Raw genomic sequence first — 22,106 nt, forward strand, 5'->3', positions numbered from 1 at the left:
AAATGAATTATCCAGATGCATTGATTCATCTCATACAATTATTTGATTAAAATTATTTATTGACAATTCTTAATAGAATTCTATGGAAATATATTTACATATAAGTTACTAATTAAAAAGACTGGTACATCAGTCTGAAGATGCCCATTAGAGAGTGAAAGCGCTAATTGGTCGAACAAATAAGTGGAAGTGTATGAAGTATTTTTAATTAGTAACTTATATGTAAATATAAGTTATTACATGATACATTTATGTTTTTTTGTACTTTGTTAAAAATTAGTTAAAGAAATATTTTGAATGTGATTCGTGTCATATAGAAATCGTATTATATGAGGCCTAGGTGTATTTGAAAAAGTTTACTTGCATTTTGAAAAAAAAAAAATTTGAAAACTGCAATCAAAACTGAAAAAAAAAGTTATATGGTTAGAATCTGGTGAACATGGGGTCCAAAATCTACAGGAAAAAATAAAAATATGTATTTGAAAATTTGTTATTAAATGTATTTAATTATACATAATGATAAAATATGTACATCTGTGCAATATAACGTAAAATGATTAAACCATTACATATTTATTTCTTAGTTTGTTTTTCTTTTCTCTTTTTAACATGCTTCTTCACCTTGGTTTTTCTTTTTTCAGCTTGCAATGATTTTGCTGCTTTTTTTCTTGTCTTTCTACTTTCTGGAGATTCATCTCTTGGTCTTCCACCTTCTTTTCCTTTGGGTTCTAAAATAAAATACTGATGTAGTAACTTATATTTACATATGAGTTATTAATTTGAAAATACTTGGTACACTTCCACCTATTTATTTTGACCACTTATTTATTTTGACCCTCTAATGGGGATCTTCAGACTGGGCATCACCAGTCTGAAGATGCCCATTAGAGGGTGAAAGCTCTAATTGGTCAAAATAAATAAGTGGAATTGGACCAAGTATTTTTAAATTAATAACTTATATGTAAATATAAGTTATTACATCATTACAATGGAATTCCAACAAGAATTGTCAATAAATAATTTAAATAAAATATTTAAAATACATATACAGTTCTCTCTCTGTAATCCGCAGCTCGATAATATGACAATTACTGTAATACGCTTTTTTTTTACTAGTTGAAATCATAAAATTAGGTTTTATAATTTGTTGGTATTCGTATGGCGATTTCAGTAGTCCGTAACGTACCTAAAGACTCGACTTCGTTTCTTTAAAAAAATTGATTCTGAGGGTGACTGAAAACTAACGCAAATGTTAAGAAGAGTGGATAATATAAAGTTCCGAGAAAAATGCGCATAAATAGTTTGAGAGGAAACTTCTGAAAACGAAGACAATAATTGTCAACAGACTGCAGCTCATATATTCAAATCCTCTTATAGATTCTTCAATAAAAACTATTTTTTACGAAATACTTGTTTTGAATTTTACCATAATCTGTATGCATGTACTATAATATTCCGTTTTTTACTAATTAATAACGTGGCAGCAGGGGCGTGCGGTGGGGTTTTTTATTAGGGAAACAATTAATATATAGGTAATTGGTACATAATAATATACACTACCTTTAAGAAATTAAAGACAAACTAAATACTACATACATATGATCAGAAACAATTTTACATATCTAGCAATAAATTGTAATAATAAATCAACCAACTTTACTATATATACTATAATAAATAACTGCTAAGTATTTTGTGGCGTTGTATTTTATTTTACTAAAATGCAATAAAACCAAAATAGATATTATCTTGTTAAAAAACATAATGATGAAAAGAATTGGTCACATTAATTAAAATGAAAAAGAATTGGTCATTATTTCAATACAAAAAACCAATATAGTAAATTATAAACTATTTTCTTACAGAAAATAAACATTATATAATATCTAAATTAAATCTACATTTTATTTTGTATACCTACTCCACCACAAAATAATAATTATAATATTGTTCAGTGCCAAAATATCAAAATCGCATCTGTGCTGCGCAGCACGGCGTGGCATTGCGGCCACATCGGGTCAAAACTACATGAAAAATGTACAAAAAATAATGTATCGGTATGTTTCGATTGCTTCCACAGCCTGGTGAGAATTTTAGTTCGCACCTGCGCGCAGATTGCGCGTTGAGTATGACGCTGGAATGGAATTTCTATTTGATTCCATCATTCTTTGCTTGAGATTGATACTCAGCCAGCCAGTAACAAGTACGGCCGATCAGTACACGCATGACAGGGCTGACAAATGGATGTGTGTGGGGGTTACGTTGCTTTTTAACTTTTTTTTATGAGGCGACAGTAAAACTCCTTAGCAATTTTTCTGCGATTATTAATAAAATTATTATTACATTATTTGTTTAAAGTAATCTAAATGTTAGGTATTATGACTGATAATTAATTTATTAAACATGATATTTTATAAACATTATTTGGCGAAATTTAGGGGAAGCAATGGTTCCATGCGTTCAAGGGTGGAAGATTACTGAGAAAGTACTGTATATGTATGTAAAAAATATGATATGCGGACAGCCCTCCCTACATGACATTTATTATGTTATGTAAATAAATACAAAATAATAAAAAATATTACATAAACATATAACACTTATAAGAATAGGCATAATCAAGATACACCCATTCAAATCGGGTTGTGGTCCTGTGGCTAGTGTCTCGGACTCACGGACCAAAGGTCCGTGGTTCGAATCCCACTCTACCCCAACTCGATTCCATTTTCTAATAGTGAGTTATTTACAACTCGTTGAAAATGGCCCTCAAAATTAAATATTTGGGTAAATCATAAGAACGCAAATATTTCTTTTTTAAAAAATAAGAAAGAAAAAAAAAATACAAAGATTATGGATATATGGAAAAGGAAACAAGAAGTCTATTACATACCACGTTCCTCATCCGAATCTTCAGAGCTCGATGATTCACCAGAAATGTCATCATCTTCAACTGCCAATATTTCAGGAGTAGCACCAGCACCAGATAGATCTGATTTGAGTCCAGTTATTGTCTTATAAACCAGATCATCACCAGTTCCCAGCTTGGCCAGCCTTATATCTCGTTCTACATCAACAACCTAAAATAATATTATAATCATTAATGTTTTTGTATATATACAATTTCATAGCAATACCAGAAAATTGAGGTAAATTATGTCCTTTTACCAATATCTAGAGAATACCAATAGAGTTTACCAATATCTAGAGAAGTGCAAGTGTTTTACAGCTGTAACTCAACGAAGTATAATATTACGTTTAAACGGTCATGGCAGTATTCGAAATCAACTCAAATCAATAAGTAATTTGAGTTATTATAATCACTAACATTTATTGATTTAGGAATGGGGCAATGTAAAAACATCTTTTTTAATAAATATTTCATGTCAACCATGTCGGGAATCAAAAGTACAATTTTTTTTATTCCCTTTTTGCTATAATAATACCAAAAAGCCATTCAGTATCTTTAATTTGTAAGCTTTTATGTGCTTTAAGAAATTATTCAGGTGTCACAACTCCAAAAGAAGCATGTGACATTTTTTTTATGTACATATTTACTTTTTGTAAAATTAGTTTTATCATACTGTATTCTATTTAAGAAAGGTCTTAATAGTCTAAAGTCAATATTCTACAATGTCAAATTATAAAAAAGTTAAATACCTCAGCTAATCTTTTAGGAATATAAGCATTTTTGAAAACTTCCTCTTCGATTTGTTCTTGTGCAGTCATTTCATCATAACTTCTATTAGAAATACTTTCGGAAAATTCATCTAAATACTCTTCCATGTTTGAATCTGTGATACTAGGGTCGGTAATAAAATCGAATAATTCTTTGACTGTCATTGTGGCGACTCCTTTTTTCCTAAAGAAATCTGAAATATTAGTGCAATCCTTTCGGAGGAATAAGAGTGCCTGTGGATGGTCATGCTCGACTGATTGTGAGACATCGATAACAATTATTTGTCCGTCATGATAAAGTAAATTGAATTCAGATAAATCTGCATGAACTAATTTACATTTATTGTACAAAGTCCACATCATGGTTATGCAATCTCTGTACAGGCTTCTCGCTTTGGAGGATGATATTTCGACATCTTTTAGTTTTGGGGCCGGCCACCCTGTTTCTCCGATGAAGGTCATGACAAGAACATGCCCCCTTAATAGTATCGGTTCCGGAACATTAAGTTTCGCCCCGTGCATTCTCACCAAATTTCTCATTTCCTTTTCAGCCCATGTCCGTACCATCTTTCGGGGATTAGATTTGCAATATCCGTGCCGAAAACGATATTCCCCAGTGACATATTTGTCTCGGTCCTTGAACACTAATATTGACGTTTTATAAATTTTGATAGCGAAGTCTTGTCCAGTTTTAGATGTGGCATGGTAAACATTAGCCTCCTTTCCTGTTGATATACATCCGTTTATCTCAGAAATCATACCTCTGTTAAGCAGTTTAAATAGAATCATTCTAGTTCGAGGATCCATTACTTGTTCCACGGTAGCACGGTCATGTTTATCTTTGGTGCGCATTCTTTCCCCGTCTGCCTTTTTAGAACTTTCTATGAGAGAGTTAGCTGCGTAACTAGACATGGTAGGTCCTTCATATTTATCCACGTTTATTCGATTAGTGTACTTCTTGAAAAATTTGTCAGTCGGTTGATAGTTCGTAACCTTGTTTGAGTTGGATTGGGAGTTTACATTTACTCCAGAGAATAAAACTGATTTTGATTTGGTATTTTCATTATTATCACGACCTACATCCCACCCGTACAAGTCTTCATCAGAAAAGTCCTCATCACTATCATAATATTCCTCTTCTTTGTTTGACAAGCATGTCAGAATAGACTTAATCTCCTAAAACAGTGGGACACATATATTATTAAAAACAAGCATATAATAAAGACAATCATAACCATGACAAAATGAATAGTTGACATTTAAATTTTTCAACTCGCATTAATGACGAGATAAAAGGCAATTCTTCTGGACAATTTGAAAGTGCACAAATATTATAAATACGATTCAGTTTTTTTACATAATACGAGGAAATACCTTAAAATCCTCGAATAGTCTCTCATCATTTTCATTGTCACTAAATTGACCCTCTACCACAGTCGACATGCTTCAAACTGTAGATAGTTGAATGGAGTTGATATTTTTGATAATTATTATTTATTTTATATAAAAATCGCCGAATCACATGCGTTTACATTTCATATTCAATATAACAATACAATATACAATCATATCACATCCGTCCATGTGATCTCAAATTACATAGAAAATTTCTCGTTTAAATGTCACATTGGTGACTGTCAAAAACCATAGCCAACTTGACAAAATCAGCCATAGACTAAAAGACTACATAGAATTCACAACATATTCTCTTACGCAAATTACCCATCATAATTATTATACAAATAAAATTTATAATTATAAATATTATTTATACGCCCGATTGTGGTCCCGTGGTAAAAAACAATCGTCAACTGAAGTCCGATCAACAAATTCTTCTTTACCACAACTCGATTCTTATTTTTTGGGGTGGTAGTCGCGACTATTCGAAAAATTAGGTCAACTTTAAGGACCAAAAACTTTTTTTTTTATGTTTACAAAAAGTAGACAACAGAATGAGGAAGTTCAGCTTTTTTCTATTTGTTAGAATACAAATTTTTCGTTTTATTAGCTCCACGATTTCTAATGTTTTGTATTTTTAAAATCACTCCTTGTGTGAAGTTCTCTTCCCCTTCTTCTCGGTCAGTTCTGCCGATTGGTCCGTTGACGGTAAGTAAACGGGAAATCTTTCAAAACTCTCATATCATTGGTTAATTCATATGAACTAGTGAAGTCGATCAAAGTAGTTTGTTTTTTTCATACAGCGCTTAAGAAAACATTTTTACGTGCAATTTCCTATAAGGCTGAAGTTCCTTATTACAATCTACTCTTTACAGAACTGAGAGTGAAAATTAATATGAATTTTATTGTACATTAACTAGAGAAGCCAAAAAGTTTTGAGTAAATGTAATGCTTTTTAAATCTTCTAAAATAAATGCGTAACTAATGTCTAATGTAGCCCTAACGGGTTTTTTAAAATTGTAAATAAATAAAAAAATAAAATAAAAAAAAAAACATAACACAATAGTTATTAAGTTGATGTTCCAGTCATGATGATGTAACATACGTTGGTTAAAACTAAACCAAAATGTTTGATTGATTCTTTGTAATGAAAAGAATACTTTATTTTGATTTCCCTTACATGAAATGAAATTATTAAGTGCTGCAATTATTGTACCAATGCAGTGCTCTATGCACCATAAGGAAAGGGTGATGGATATATTGCAAATATTGAATGTTTTAGCAACTTGAGTTTCCAAATAAAAATCAGGTTGTAGAGTGGCAAGAACCTGTGGATCCAAAATGTAATGTTATTACTTACATAATAATCTGAATTCTCCAACTTTATAATAAGTTTTTCCTTTTTCTTAAACTCTTCTTCATTTCCTTTTCTTCTGTTGTTTATTATAACTTAATATAATTAAAATTATAATTACATATTACATATATATATATCCACACACTTCAGCAAAATCAGTTCAATTCCCATCAGCTGCTTAAAATATACATTTTAAGGAATTCAACTTCATCTAGCAGCCGTCATGTAGTGATGGATGACGTCATTAAAATGTTGACTGTACAAACAAGATAGTACAGATTTCCTAGAGTGTGAGCAGCACGTCAAACAGTGGTCCTGACATTTGCAGGACAGCCGTCATAGCGGTACCTATAAACATTTGCAAGGAAGCGGTGAATTGATTTGGAGAAATTTTGATATTTGCACTTAACATTGAAATGCACACACTGTAGCATGTTTTTAAAACATCTCGCTCTCCTCTAAATGATAGTTTTTCTCTTTCGATAGCTCTTTATCTTCCAAATATATGTACTACTAATGCTAAGTGTGTTTAGATTGTCTATTTTCCGCCGCAGTACATTTCATTCATATAAAAATAAGGTAAAATCAGGTTATGACAACCGCTAGATTATGGCACTGCTCTTTTTAAGTTGACATCTCTGGTCACCGTTAAGACGGCCATCTAGCTATGCCCATTGCATATCATGGTAGCTGGATATAACCACATCACTTTCTTAGGGAATCATAGTTAAAGGGAATTTTGAACCACTAACCAATTTCTTTTGAAATTATTATCTTCAGACAATCCTAATGAGGTATATTTGTAAAAGAAAATATCTAACCTCTGCTGTATTATCAAGGTAGCTACATATCTAATAAAACATGTCTGGGTATTATCTGTACGACTCCTCATAAAGTGATGTCAAATTGGTGCTATAGAGTTGATTTTTGGATTTAGTGTTAAAGGTTTTATTCACCGTTTTCTTATCCTGCCATCACAGAGTGGATAAATTTTTTAATCAGTGGATCAATAAAAAAATCAATTCACTCAATATTATTCCTGTACATAATATTTTTATGTTAATTTTATTTAAATATTGTAGAGTAGTTTTTTTACAGCATTATGCTCATGAATCAGAAATTATGCTGTGTATAACTGTTTTTATATTATAATTATAGAGAAATGAAATTGTGTAAGACTGCGTATCAGCTCTTATTGCAAGACAGTGCGTTCGAATGTTTAATAAGCCTATGTTAATGTGTTTGTCAGTGAACCAAGTAAACAACAATTCTGGCTTGTGTAGGCAGGTACATTTGAATGATTTATATAAAAGCTTTTTGCTACGAACACATTAGCAAAAATTACTAAAGATTTGAATAGACCATATTAAGGAATTCAAAGATAGTACTGAAAAAAACGAATACATATAATATATTATAAAGGCCTTTAATATGAGTCTAATTTATTGAGTCATAAAGTTTTCTATCAGCGTGTTGAGCTGTCTGTTAGTCCAGTCCTGTGTGGGGTCATCCAGGTGGTTGTCGAAGTCCACTAGAGTCTTGAACTCGGAGCCCATGAGGAAGTACGACACACACTCCAGGGTCCCGTCATCCATGAGCACGTGGCTCGCATCCTTCATCTTCCACTTGCCGTCGTGGAACTGCGCCACCCTTAAGGCCGAGCTTTCCGGCCGCAGTGCCATCTTGCGATTATCCACTAAAGCGAAGAGCGCGCCAGGAAACAGCTCGGCGATCTTGTCCGCGATGCGCGAGGCCGGCGCCTTGTCCAACGTGTTACATGAGAAATTGTCGCTGGCCGCGTAGTAACCCACCACGCGCAGCCCGGCAGCACTACACAACCCGTCTATCTGTGACAACGCGATCTCAGCCATCGGCGTAACGTTCAAACATTGGTGAAATAGGGGAATCGAATCAATGATAGTTATCTTCTGGTTCTTACTTCCTTCCTTATTCCGGTCACTTTCTGCCAGCAGGATGCCGTTTAGCGCGCAGTGTGGATACTTAGCGGCGTGCATCATTATTTTGGCATACGATTTACAAGAAAAGATTATGTCCGCCATAGTAATTATTTAATTTAGGGTCGACAAATAATGACTAAATCGTTATTACCTACTAGATATTTGATATTATCGAATATTTCTATTGTAGGTAGATCATATCAACAATCGATATTAGTTTAATCACTGAGTTTGGTAATACAAATCGTTTGACACATAGGTTTGAGGTTTGACATCACATTTGACATTTTGTAATAATTTATAAAAGACCACAGATGTCAATGTAAAGAACATATCAGGGTCGTCTATCGTCCGTGGTTTCTATGGGTTGCTCAAACTTTATGGTCAAACTGTCAAGAATGCGTAAAAACGGTAAAAACAATCTATGATGAACAACTGTCAGATCGGGAATGTCATCAGATGTAATTCCAATTTTCAATAAAAAATATCTTCATATAATTATTATTCTGATGTGACACTTCTCTCAGATCCGAATCTTAGACCTTGCTCAAATCCCAACCTACGTCTTTGCTCATATCGGCCTGTCCTAATCCATGAATTATTTTGTGTTTAAACGAATTTAAATATTTGTGAATTGGTTTGGTTTGCTTCTTTAAATTATATGATACCCGTACCTCTAGATCTTAGATCAATATTAATAAATTTGTAGTAAATTTGTACAATATCATAATTTACATTCAAGAATAAGGCAGAAATGAATATTCTTCCAAAAAAAAGGTTTGTTTTGTTTTGTGTCTTGATATCTCACCCATGTTTCAATTAATTATGTTTGCGAGACATTCGTAAATAAATTAAGTAGGTATGTTTAGCCAAAAACAGTATTTTACACACCTATACATACATAGTATATTATTTATAGTCCAACTTGTGGTATAGCGGTCAACATGTTTGCCTACTATGCGAACAGAATAATCTTTTAAGGGTATTAGTATTTTTTTGCAGTCAATTGAGCTGATGTTTATAAATCCGAGATGCTTCAAGAAGCGATAATACATAACAGGTATTTCTGATTTCCTAAAATATTTTCTATCCCTTGTTTCCAGATGGCATGTTCGAACGAAGGATAATATAGCTCGAGTAAGGAGGGATGAGGCGCAAGCCGCCGCAGAAGAAAAAGATCGGCTCGCTGCCGTGCGCCGCGCCGACAGGGACGCACGTCTCGCTGCCCTCCGCGGGGTCCCCCCGACCCCCGTCTCTACCCCGGGACCCCCTGCTCCTGCGTCTCGTACCAATAAAGAACACGAAAAGCAGGCTAAAGAAGAGAGAGAAAAATACGAGAAACAGATTGGCTATTTGACCTACTTAGGTCAGGACACTAATGAAGCTCTCGGAAAACGGAGCTGGTATGAAGAATTGCCACAGCGCACAGTGAAAGACGCTCCCGAGCTACTCAGCCGAGACAAACCTACCCAAGACCCGCTGAATATCATACGGCGAGGTCTAAATCGCCCAACAACCAATGTGACTCCACCGCCTTCCATAAAACCACTCCCCAAAATAGACATCCCTGATACAACACACTCTAAAAGAAAGATGAAATCTAAAAGGCGCAGATCCAAATCTTTGGATCGCGATGAGAAGCAAAAAAGGTTACAGCAGATGCGAGAGGAGCGCCTGAAGCGTGAGGCTGCGGAAAGTGCACGAGCCCTTGCGTTGCTTCACCCCCCCACACGCGTTCCCACACCCCCACCAACTACCACCCTGAAGCGCAAATATAATTCACAATTTAATCCAGAAATTGCCAAACAAAACTTTCAACGCAAATAGTAGTTCAATGGTAGTTGCGAACATTGTTAATACAAATTATATTGCATTGCATAATATAATGTTAATGTCTAAATTTAGAGAATATTTTATAATTTATGCCTGGCTTGAAATGCAGTTTGTACCCATGCTAGCCAGGAGATGTTATACTGGAGAAATAATATTGTAAAAGTATATCAGAGAAATAAATGAATAATGATTACTGATTTGTTTGCTCCTTTAGACTCTGTACCTGTCAATATTCCAATACTATATTGATTGAGTAATGTGTTTAGTTTAGCAGTTTAAACATCTTCAATTTAAACACTAGGATTTAGGATCATACATTGTATTTAAGTGAAAAAATTATGGACATTGTCTTAACTTTGAAGTCAATCTCTTCTACTAATTGTTATGTTTTCTCATACTTTGTAACCTAATCATACTTTTTAGTAGGTCTATATGTGTGTAACAGGTATTGTAAAACCATGTATTGTTTTTTTATTTTTAATTATGGGCCGATCATTGTTTATTAGAACTCTATTTTTACACAAGGTATAGAATTTATCATTGAAGTGCTAATACAAAATTATGCATTAAAAAAAAGTAAACTATGTACTATAGATGCACAAATGTCCATATCTGTAATAATGTCGAGATCTGTACAAATGTCGAGATCTGTACATTATGTAAGGCTCAGATAGCCATTATCGACAAAATCAAGAACGGATCTCTGCGCTGGTTTAGGCATGTAGAGTGAATGGACAGCGAAAGAACAGCTAAAAATATTTACAGTGGGAATGTTGATGGATGCAAAAATAAAGTAAGACCGAGGAAGACATGGCATGACCAAATCCAACAAATACTTGAAGATGGACTTGTCAAAAGTCGGAATAATCGGCGCGCGTGCATGAGAAGATGTATGAATGTAGAGGGAGCGAGATCTGTATGCAAAGATAGAGTTATGTGGCGTTCTATCCTCTCTGCCTACCCTTACGGAGAAACGGCGTAATGGTTTGTTGTTGTTGTTTTACTTCTAAAGATATGGTGAGTATTTCCACAAAAATATTTCTTACTATTTACCAATTTAGTACTGTATGGTGATAATTGAGTAGTTGAGTTCCAAAACCTGCTCTGAATGAGTTTTGAAAAAAAGGGTAGTTTTTTAAAATTATTTTTAAATCTACAAACTAAGAATTCTGTAATTTACGAATTCACATAGTTTTAGTTAATGTGTTATACGGGAACAGATAAGAATGAGAATAAAATTAGAAATAAAAACGAATTGATAATAATACCACAATGGTCAATTTCAAAACCAGGGAACAGGATGACATATTAAGAAAATGAATAGAAATTATGGATTTGGATGCTGAGAACCGAGTTCCATGATTACTCGTATAAATGGATCAAAGCTCCTCGTCTTTTCGCCTCCTGAAAAAAAGGAACATCTGCAAATTAAGAACTGGATTAATGCCAAAGGAGAAATTGAACGTAATTATGCAGAAAGCAGCCAGTCCACAATTTAAAAAAAAATGATGAAAGGTCAATTCTATATTCTGTTAAAAACAGCAAAGCCGCTTTCATACAAAAAACTGTAATAATCGCTTTCTGAAAATAGCGTCGATCACAAAAGCGGCATTTCTCTATTTGCAGAAAACACCTACTGCACTAGAAAAATCTTACGGTTCTTTTTAAATCGTTAAAACGTGGTCAAATACTTAATTAGATTCTTGTTTGAAATACTAATGTATTCATTGTTTATCATTTGATAAAAGTCAAAAACATTCCAACTGTTGTGTAGATTCGATTATTCACCCTTTTCACTAGAGTGCTATTATCTCAGTTTCACCTTTCTATGGCTGGCTGCTTTCTGCATAACTACGTTCAATTACGCTCGAGATTACTTCATTCTTATGCCATACTGGAAGTATGTGATATGAGTTTGCCATATCCCTATTTAAATCTCTGTTATGATAATCTAAAACTAAATAATGCTTGATCCCAAAGGAATATTAAATAGTAAAATAATGTACTCTAAATTATCACAAAAATTAGTATGAGGGACATAATTTAATAAGCTTGAATGTTTTGTAAACCTATGTTTAATTATCTATTTAAAAAAGACTTGAGTTGAGGCTTGACTGTGGAATTATCTCGCATCCACAATCAAAGATGTTTCTTTATAAGCTTTGTTTAAATTACCCCTGAAGAAACTTTTCCTTTCTCTTCTATCTCTCCTCTTTTACTCTCCTTTTATTCTCTTTTTCCCATTAAAGAGTCTCCTTAGTGTCGATATTAATTAATTTTTGTATGCTTATTGCTACTTCTATTTTTGCATCTATTTTATAATATTTTACTCGTATGTGTTTTGAAACTAAAATTATATTAATAGCACATTTAATTTTATTGGTTGAAAGAAATTGTCATTTGATAAAGATACAGTGATGATCATAAAAAAAAACCCGCACTAAAATTTTGACCGTAACTAACATTATTTAGCCATTTGTTATATATATTAACCGATGAGTTAATGTATATAAAAAATTTAAATTTATTTCAACAGAGAGGGAAAAAGTTTTCGAGAAGAAATTTGGAAGTCTAGGCATTTACAGGGCTTATGACCTGTCATTGGCTGGTTTAAGTGGCCACTTTAGGCTAGTCTGCAAGCATTTGGACATAATCAAACATTGTTGAATTACTACCTGGTAAAAGAAGAAGTATAAAAATTGGAAAAGTGTTTCCAGGCGTTGCCTAGTAGGTGATTTGGTTCAGCCGGATGAATCTCACCCACGTGATAAAGGTTTCAGCTCTTTCACTTCACAAAAGTCAACAGATGGAAGAGTTGAGGAAATGTGGATGTTCAAACATGGGCAGAATGGTGAATGTTACACAGTGTGTAAAGTGGCCACTTAAACCAGCCAATGACAGGTCATAAGCCCTGTAAATGCCTAGACTTCCAAATTTCTTCTCGAAAACTTTTTCCCTCTCTGTTGAAATAAATTTAAATATGAACAACTCCTTAGGGAGGAAGTCCAGCCAGTCTGCAAGCATTTGGACATAATCAAACATTGTTATATAAAAAATGGCTAAATAATGTTAGTCTCGTGCTACACTTCTTAGTAAGCATTGTTTGCTTAATATGGAAAGTTCCAAGCAAATGTTGATTGTCATTTAGTCGAAAATTCTTGCTTTTTTGGAGGAGAAATGAAATGTTTGTGAACAGCTTGGGTTTGATGAAAGCTCTGTGAGAGCTTTGATACAAAAATACAAAGAAACTGGTTCTATCGAGTGTAAAAAAAGAAGTGGTAGGCCCAGAATTATGTCCCTGAGTGAAGATCGTAAAATAGTCAAGGTCATGTTGGATAATCGATCGATGACTTCTGAAGAAATACGCAGGGAAGTGCAATCTAACAGCGAGACAGTGTGTTCGAGAATAACTGTATTAAGAAGATTGATAGAGGAGGCTTTCCAGGTGCGAAACTCTGTAAATAAGCCTCTCTTAACAGACAGGATGAAGAAGACTCGGCTCGAATGGGCTAGAAATTTGACAGTAACCGATTGGCAGAGAGTGATGTTTTCCAATGGGTCCAAATTTAATTTGTTTAGCTCAGATAGAAGACAGCAGGTGCGCTGTAAACATGAAGAAAGGTTTCACCCAAAGTGTATGAGAAGGACGATAAAACATTCACCCTATGTCATGATATGGGGGTGTATGACATTCCATGGCCTTAGACCAGTATACTTAGTACAAGAAATGATAAATGCAGCACAGTATAAAACAGTTGTCTAAAATGATGTCATACCTGCAATAGAGGCTTTAACTGAATTTCACAAGGATCCAGTTTTTCAAGATGATTCTGTCCCATGTCGTAGAGCTCGTTCTGTGAGTATAAGACCAATATTTTAATCAAAAGTTTAATGCCAATGCATCATAAATAATGTAAACTCATTACAAATTACTGACTTCAAGGAATTAATGGGAATAACGTCTATGAAATGGCCTGGAAACAGTCCTGACCTGAATCCCATTGAAAACTTATTATTATTTATTAATGTTAATATGTGCAAGCCTTATCTTCCAATGAAAAAAACAGGAAAATAAGACAAAAAAATATGAAAAATATCATGGAGCTCTAATAATAATAATTAATGTCTAGGAGAAAGAAATAACTCAAAACATTCTTAGTTCACTGAATGAATCTATGCCTAACAGGATTTTATAAAGGATAAGGGCGATGTTACAAAACATTTCATCATTACTAGAATTGTATTAACCATAAATAAATTTTATTGTAAAATTTAAGTAATTGTTAATTACAACAAAAGTAGAAAATCCAATTATTGTTAACTCATTAGTGAGTCAGCCCATATTAGGCGATATCACTTCTTGGATCATCATCATCCCCTTTCCGCACCTAATGGTGCATAGGGCACTGCATTGATACACCAATCACAGCGTATCTTGATAATTTTTGTTACATGAAGCTAAGATGTTCAGTCTTACGCTTCAGGTGAAATATTCTGGTGTAAAAACACTATTTTAAATAAATATTTCGTGTCAACCACGTCGGGAATCAAACCCGAGACCTCCTGCATGGTAGGCAAACGTGCTGACTACTACATCACGACGCCGACAAGATAGTTGTCCAGATGTTTATTGAAATATATTATGTTTATTTTTTTATTTTTTTGGTACTGTTCAATAATATGCATGCTTCCACTTTTTATTATGCTGTATACCAACTCTGCACAGGGCTCTTGGTTTCAGAATTGGGGATACATTATTATTTTTTTGGAAAATATGAATTTATATCAATAAACAAAAAAGAGCATGGCATTATTTTTCTAGCACGTCCTTTTACCATCACTATAAAAATTCTATGAAGTAAATATATTATTTTCTTTGGATTTATGGTGGTATTTATCCATGGATATTCTGAATTTCATCTATGGCATTCGGAACTCATGAATTGTCGGTCTATTGATATAAAACTTTAAATTATTTTTATTTAAACAAGATCGGAGTGTGAAAGTAATTTCTTTTTAATAATCCGTTTTTTAATTCCGAATTATCGAGAAACTTCACCATGGGACGACGATCTATAAATACCACCAAAAGTGGTAAATACATGAACCCCACTGATCAAGCTAGTAAGTTATAATATCATATTATATGAATGATTATTCAATAATTACTATGTTTTCAATACATAGGTCAAATATTTTCTATAAAATTTTTAAATTATAAGAAATAAAAATGCAAAATTTCGAACCGAACGTTGCACATATACTGATCTTTATTATTTGATGAATTTTAGGAAAAGAAGCCAGGAAAAAAGAGCTAAAAAAAAATAAAAGGCAAAGACAAATGGTCCGTGCTGCTGTATTAAAGATGCAGGATCCTTCACAAATTCTAGAAGAGCTTGAAAAAATTGATGAAATGGGTAAGGTTTAATTCAATATGTATGATCACAGATTAAAACCTACCATACATTCACGGAGACTGATCCGCTGTGCACATGCAAACCACGAGCTCACTGCATGATATTGCATGATTGCCCTATTTCCCACCAAGGCGACATGATGAAATACAATACGGTGGATCAATATTTATTGTTTTACAATTATTTATTTATTTAATGCCTGGCAAACGCAGTAACCAGTACACCAGGAGACTGACTAATCTCCAGTCGATTTCCTTTTGCAGGATTTTTACCCGAGAGTACTCACTAAATTTAAATAATGATTTTGATAAAATTATCATTAAAATCTCTTTTGTTGAGCTTCACTACATTATTTGAATCAGGTTGTGGTCCTGTGGCTAGTGTTGCGGATTCACAGATCAGAAGTCCGAGGTTCGAATCCCACTCTACCCCAAATTGATTTCCATGTTCTAATAGTGAGTTATTTACAACTCGTTGAAAATGGTCCTTAAAGTTGAAGTATTTGGGTAAATTATAAGAACGCTAATATTTCTTTTATTTTTAAACAACATATTAACAGAGGCGTTTTTATTGATATTTTTATTAAAGTTATTTACCATGGAGTTTTATAAGAAAACAATGTAAAATATAAATATTATCAAATTGAAATAGATACAACGAACCTAACAAATGTCAATCCACTATAATTTTACCGTACCTTTTAGATTAAGATGATATGTGTGAAATAGGCTATTCTCTGTCAGATATCACACGGCTGGTTTGTTTATTTGGAAATTCTTGTAATAATGAACAGACTTTAATTTATCTATACACAATCAGTCTTGTAATTTGTATGTATTTATTATAATAGGTTGTGCTGGTAGGTAGAGTAATCGTGTTATTCAATCGTATCGCCTTGGATGTCGATATATTTCATGTCGGTGGGATTACTCTTAGGAGTGCAATTTCCAAATTGTAATATGTATGTCAATTTTACATGACTTTTTTTTTCTATTTAATAAATCTGATATGTATATTTTTTAATGTGTTGAGAATTAATTAGATACTCTGTAATGTTCTCAATGTAACTAAAAATAAATAAACGAAATGAAATGAAATATGTTGTGATTTTTTCCTGTTTTAGAATATAATGTTTTGCAACCTTCACCACTGAATGAGAAGGTTTTAAAAGAAAAGCGGAAGAAGTTGAGAGAAACCTTGGAACGTGTATTAAAAATGTATGTAAGTATTTTGTTATCTTTTCAATTTTTTTTATTTGGTAAGTTTTGTCTGTTTTCTTAATTGTTGTGATAATACTTTTGAGTTGAAGTCCGATTGTTAGTTCTATTAATTGATTATGATCAGTCCATTCAAGAAGGTGAAAGATAGACGGATTTAATGCTTTTGTCATACTCAACTGTACATAGATATATTATACTTAATGCATAGTAAGAAGTATTTTTTTGTCTTATAGGAAATAAATGATTTGTAAAAAATTAGTAATGATATAAACATAAGATATCGGTCAATATCTCATATTTGCATTTCGGCCCGTTTTAAGATGTTTGTAAAATGGTTACAAACGTCAAAATGACAATGTTATTGCTTAATAAGACCTGATATTTAAATTATGCTGGTTTAGTAACAATTGAAATAGATTTATTATAAAAATGTTTTGAGTATGTCCAAACGCTTGCAGACTGGCTGGATTTCCTCCCTAGGGAGTCATTCATATCTAAATTTGTACATCCACATTTTCTCAACTCTTCCATCTGTTAACTTTTGTTAAATAAAAGAGCTGAAAGCTTTATCATGTGGGTGAGATTCATCCGGCTGAACCAATTCACTAGGCAGAATGGTCTTATAATCAAAGAAATGCGGTAGTAAAAATTACAACTGGTTTTTTGTAGACAGTTTTTATTTAAAGTTTGTACTTAAAATGGTAAATTATAGTAGTTTTTGGATAATTGTGTGGCAGATTATCAGAAGATTATTATTAGTTTCTTTCCACTACTTTTATTTTATTTTCTGTTTTAAATACATATTATATGGAAAATACGAGTGAGTTCCAAGTTTTTATAGCAGAGGTTCTTATGTTTTTTTTTTTACCAAATGTAGGGTGTATATGCTCTTGTGTAATTAATTGTCGGAAGAGATCTTGGGATTTTTAGAAATGCTTTGTAGACTTTCAAAAACCGTTGATTGATTATTTTGTCTATCTTTGTTGTCCCAGAATGTGTTGTTGGGAATGTAATTCTATGATTCAAAACAATAAATAAAAAAGAGTGAAAATATAAAATGTATATAAAATTAATGTGTCAGCTAGTCTCAGAACATATAATTTTATCTGGTGATTTCGTTATAATATGATATTTACCATACTGTAATATGAATTATAGGACAAAGATGAACCAGAAAAGTGGGTTGAGTTAAAACGCCAGGAATCTGAGTATGAAAGAAGAAGAACTGCTCTAGCAGCGTATCATGAGTCCGTGCGCCACGCACAAGCTGTACAAATTGATGATATTCCACTTCCAACCCTTCAAGTAAGTTACACTAATTCAAAAGCTGTTTGATAATCAGATGTATTTTTATATTCATTTGCCACGGTCTGGTACTTTTTCTCTCCAATATTTCATAGTAGCTGGACTGTCACAATAAATTTTTAAAAATTATTCTTTTCATTAATAATTTTTCATGGAGTTGTATTCGCATGTAAACACATAATTTTTTAGATATCACATATATTATACTATACATATATGTACTTTGTTATTTATATCCAAATATTTATAACTGTATTTTTTAAAATGTATGATAGCTCTTTCTCTGTACCCAATAATAGCGTATGTGTGTACTTATTGCCTTTGCTTTGATTTACAGGTTCCTGATAACTTGTTATATGGGAATGTTCCATCACAAATTCCTCTGCCTATGGAACTGACCCCCTCTATAGTTCCCATGCCTCCTACCAAGCCTATCGGAATTTTGAAGAAGGATTCTTATTACAAAGTAATTTAATTTTATATTGTTTGCCTCTTATTTTTTTTTTTATGTGCGTTTCTGAGTTTCTATATATTTTTTTCTTTTTTGTAAACACTGGTTTAATGTTTTCTTTAAGGACATTTCTTCCGGCATGGTGCCACCTGGAGTTCCTCCAGGCCCTCCTCCATCTCTGGCAGACTTATCTGATGGTGAAGATATTGATACGGATAAAAATGCCATTAGAAGACAAAAGACATTAAGATTTTCAGATCAACTTGACAGTGAAAAGAAGGTACATCAGTTTTTTTACTCAAAAAATCTTTTAATTTATTATCATAAATACATTACAAAATTATTGGCACTCTGATGTAAATGAAACATTTTTAACTTCAATTTTATTTATAGGAAATTGAGAGGCGAAAAAATAAATCAGATTATGAAGTTTCTATGGATCAAGATGACAGAATGCAGACTTCTGATGATCGATCTCTCTCTGGAATGCCACCAGCAGTGGGGGCAGCCACCAGCAAACCCACTTCTTTACAACAACGCATGCTTGCACTTTCTGGACAGAACATCGATGAATTTATGAAGGAAATGGAAGAGGTGCATAAAAAGCGAGAATCTGATAGAGCTGCCGACCTTACCTCGAGACTTTCTGAAAAGCACCATGATGATTCAAATAGCGAAGATGAAGATCATTTCACTGACAAGGATGAAAGGATAAGTTTACCTCATATGATGTGCCCACCGGGGACTACAGGAATGGAAGGGCCTGCAATGCCCACTCATCCACCTCCTTTGATGGGGAGCATGTTAAGGCCTCCCCCATTGCGCCCCCTAGGAATGCCGCCACCTGGAATAAGAATTCCGCTCCCCAACAGAGGAGTACCTCCTGGCCCACCCCCGGGCCTACCAAGACTTATCAGGTTGCCCCCCGGTCCGCCCCCAGGCCTCCCCCCACGTGGTCTCCCCCTCTCTCGGACCCTCGCCCATCCTATCCCTCTACCATTACCAGTTTTATCCGCTGCTCCTCAACTGATAAACAGAAAAGAAGGCCAGCCACAAAGTGCCACCATAACAGCAAAACCACAAATTCGCAATCTTTCCGCAGATGTTACAAGGTTTGTCCCTTCAGCTTTAAGAGTGAAGAGAGAAGACAAGAAGACCAAACCTGGTCCCAAGGGGCCAGTCGTGGACATTAAGAAGCAACCAGCTGATGTTATACAGAAACCTCCTGGTGCCCCTACCAAAGATGATGCCTACATGCAGTTTATGCATGAGATGCAAGGCTTATTGTAGAATTGTCATGTCCTTTATTTTATGTAGCTTTAAAAAATAAAAATAGATACAATTAACTTTTAAATTATCGATAATCTTCTTCCTAGTCCTTTCCTAAATGATGATGGAATGTCTTCAGTTTTGTTGGAGTTATTATGTTATGTAATCAAATATCACCATCTAACTGCCCTCTCACGGCACCAGCCACTGCAGGGCAATAAAGAAGTTCAGTGCTATAAGAAATTTGATATAAAAATGGCAATTACACGTGGTCTAAATTAGAATATATAATGAGGAACTTTAACCCTACAGGAAATAGTATACAATAAATGTTTTCTTGCGGGCGGTAAAAATTGTAGCATTAAATTGTACAGCAGAGTTTCCTGAAAATGTACAAAAAAGTAATCAAAAATATTTTAATAAAAACAAACTACTTAGAATGACATCATTAGTTCATATGAATCTACCAATGACAAGAGAGTTATAGAAGATTTCCGATTTGCTTGCCATTAATGGACCAATGGATCTGATAGCATAACTGATCGAGAATAAGCGGAAGAGAACCTGATGTCACACGCGGAGTTATTTCAGAAATTCAAAACTTTCAAAAATCATAGCGCTGATAATACGATATATAAACATTGAAAAAAAAATTTTGACTCAGTTTAATAGACTATTAGCAAATTTAAAAAAACATTGAACTTCCTCATTGTATGGTGAAGTTTCTCAAAAATGTATAAAAATGGCTTTAATAGAAATGAACTACGTCACAAGAACCAACCAATCAATTACAACTCTGTTATGTTTTGTGATAGATTTCCGGTCTCCAGGCAGCCATTCTTTTCGACGTTTAGTATATTTTTACGCTACGGGGCTCTACTTTTAAATGTCAGCACAACTCATTGACGAAAACTTGTGACGTCACGGGCAGAGTAATTACAAAATTTTGGCTTAGTTTCAGTCTATTAACAAAAAAAAAACTTCCTTATTGTCTCTGCTTTGAAAACATTTAAAATTATTTACCAAATTCTTATTTTTCTTATCAGCCAGTTTCTCTCCACTGCTGAATATAGGCCTCTTCCAAATTTTTCCATGTTTTTCTGTTCTGGGCACTCAGTTTCCATCCATGGCCCACGAGTTCGACGACGTCATCAGTCCATCTCCTCTGCGGTCTCCCTACTTTCCTTTTACTTTCGTAGGGTCTTCAGTTTAGTATTCTGGAGGTGCACCTATCGATTTCTTGTCTCGCCACATGGCCCTCTGCCATGGTTATCTTTGTACTGCGTCTTATCTCCTCGTTCTTTATTCGGTCTCTTAAGGAGATGCCCAACATTTGTCTTTCCATAGACCGCTAAGTGCACTTAATTTTGTGAACACTTCTAGCAGTGAGTGACATGGTTTCAAGACAGTATGTTGCCACCCGCAGAACACAAGAGTTGTAGACTTTGGCTTTCAGATTATTTGGGATTTCTTTATTTCTGAAAACGTGTTTCAGCTTTCCAAATGCATCCCAACTTAACCCGATTCGTCTAGGCAGTTCTGCAGCTAGCCCAAGGTAAATGTACTCGTCAACAGCACCAATAGTTTTACTTCCGGTATGTATGTTGCTAGGTATTGGACTCAAAATTTTTATTTTTTATTTTTATTAATTAATTTCATAAAAGGTACATGTTTTGTCTATATTAATTTTCAGACCGATCTTTCTAGAGGCTTCGTATAATTCTTTTACCATAGATTCCAGTTTATTTACCTCTTCACTTATTATTACTATATCGTCTGCAAAACGGAGGTGATTTAGATACTTGCCATCTATTTTTATGCCTTGGTTATTTTAATTTAGCATCTTGAAAACGTCTTCTAAGGCTAATGAAAAAAGTTTTGGAGATATCGTGTCACTCTGTCTTACACCCTTTTTGATCTTGATTTTCTCCATCTTTAGATTGTCGTTTACTTTTACATCCATGGTAGCATTTTCATATACATATTTAATCAACCTCGTGTATCTAGAATCAATCCTGGCATTTTCAAGTGCATTTATGATTGACCAGGTTTCCACAGAATCGAATGCTTTACATGCTTTAATCGAATGCGTTATATTCTGTGGTTTTCTCTATAAACAGATGTATAGATTGGATAAGATCTTAGGTTCCAAAACCCTTGCGGAAGCCAGCCTGTTCAGCAGGTTGGTAGAAGTCAAATTTTGGAGGAATACGGTTTATCAAT

General features: G+C 33.8%; 4 protein-coding genes and 1 long non-coding RNA gene across 6 annotated transcripts; 2 read left to right on the forward strand and 3 right to left on the reverse strand.

Moving 5' to 3' along the window:
• Nucleotides 1-478: 478 nt before the first annotated feature.
• On the reverse strand, nt 479-5,276 carry RIOK1 (RIO kinase 1). The gene is made up of 4 exons (XM_088227584.1): nt 5,050-5,276; nt 3,658-4,851; nt 2,891-3,077; nt 479-728 (listed from the first exon to the last, which is right to left on the reverse strand). The coding sequence occupies exons 1-4, from the start codon at nt 5,116-5,118 to the stop codon at nt 574-576; spliced, it is 1,605 nt and encodes a 534-aa protein (XP_088083710.1). The 5' UTR covers nt 5,119-5,276; the 3' UTR covers nt 479-573.
• A 2,561-nt stretch (nt 5,277-7,837) lies between these two features.
• EMC8-9 (ER membrane protein complex subunit 8/9) lies at nt 7,838-8,819 on the reverse strand. The gene has a single exon (XM_088227596.1). It carries the CDS (start codon nt 8,488-8,490, stop codon nt 7,873-7,875), a length of 618 nt encoding a protein of 205 aa, XP_088083722.1. The 5' UTR covers nt 8,491-8,819; the 3' UTR covers nt 7,838-7,872.
• Nucleotides 8,808-10,414, forward strand: LOC148280931 (leukocyte receptor cluster member 1 homolog). Its single transcript, XM_088227595.1, has 2 exons — nt 8,808-9,165; nt 9,492-10,414. The coding sequence occupies exons 1-2, from the start codon at nt 9,143-9,145 to the stop codon at nt 10,213-10,215; spliced, it is 747 nt and encodes a 248-aa protein (XP_088083721.1). The 5' UTR covers nt 8,808-9,142; the 3' UTR covers nt 10,216-10,414.
• Nucleotides 10,415-11,480: 1,066 nt separating this feature from the next.
• Nucleotides 11,481-14,283, reverse strand: LOC148280932 (uncharacterized). 2 transcript variants are annotated; one of them, XR_015822468.1, is made up of 3 exons: nt 14,159-14,283; nt 13,998-14,075; nt 11,481-11,625 (listed from the first exon to the last, which is right to left on the reverse strand). It is a non-coding gene; the product is annotated as an uncharacterized LOC148280932 (long non-coding RNA). The 2 variants fall into 2 exon arrangements; XR_015822467.1 differs by lacking the exon at nt 14,159-14,283 and having other exon boundaries at nt 13,998-14,134.
• An 840-nt stretch (nt 14,284-15,123) lies between these two features.
• Nucleotides 15,124-19,968, forward strand: LOC148280933 (WW domain-binding protein 11-like). The gene is made up of 7 exons (XM_088227551.1): nt 15,124-15,345; nt 15,513-15,638; nt 16,762-16,859; nt 18,017-18,163; nt 18,501-18,629; nt 18,739-18,894; nt 19,008-19,968. The coding sequence occupies exons 1-7, from the start codon at nt 15,282-15,284 to the stop codon at nt 19,902-19,904; spliced, it is 1,617 nt and encodes a 538-aa protein (XP_088083677.1). The 5' UTR covers nt 15,124-15,281; the 3' UTR covers nt 19,905-19,968.
• The last annotated feature ends 2,138 nt before the right edge of the window (nt 19,969-22,106 follow it).

Source organism: Micrasema longulum, unplaced genomic scaffold (assembly GCF_059751315.1).
Source record: "Micrasema longulum isolate JH-2025_06_02 unplaced genomic scaffold, ASM5975131v1 h1tg000511l, whole genome shotgun sequence".
NCBI classification, from domain to species: Eukaryota; Metazoa; Arthropoda; class Insecta; order Trichoptera; family Brachycentridae; genus Micrasema; species Micrasema longulum.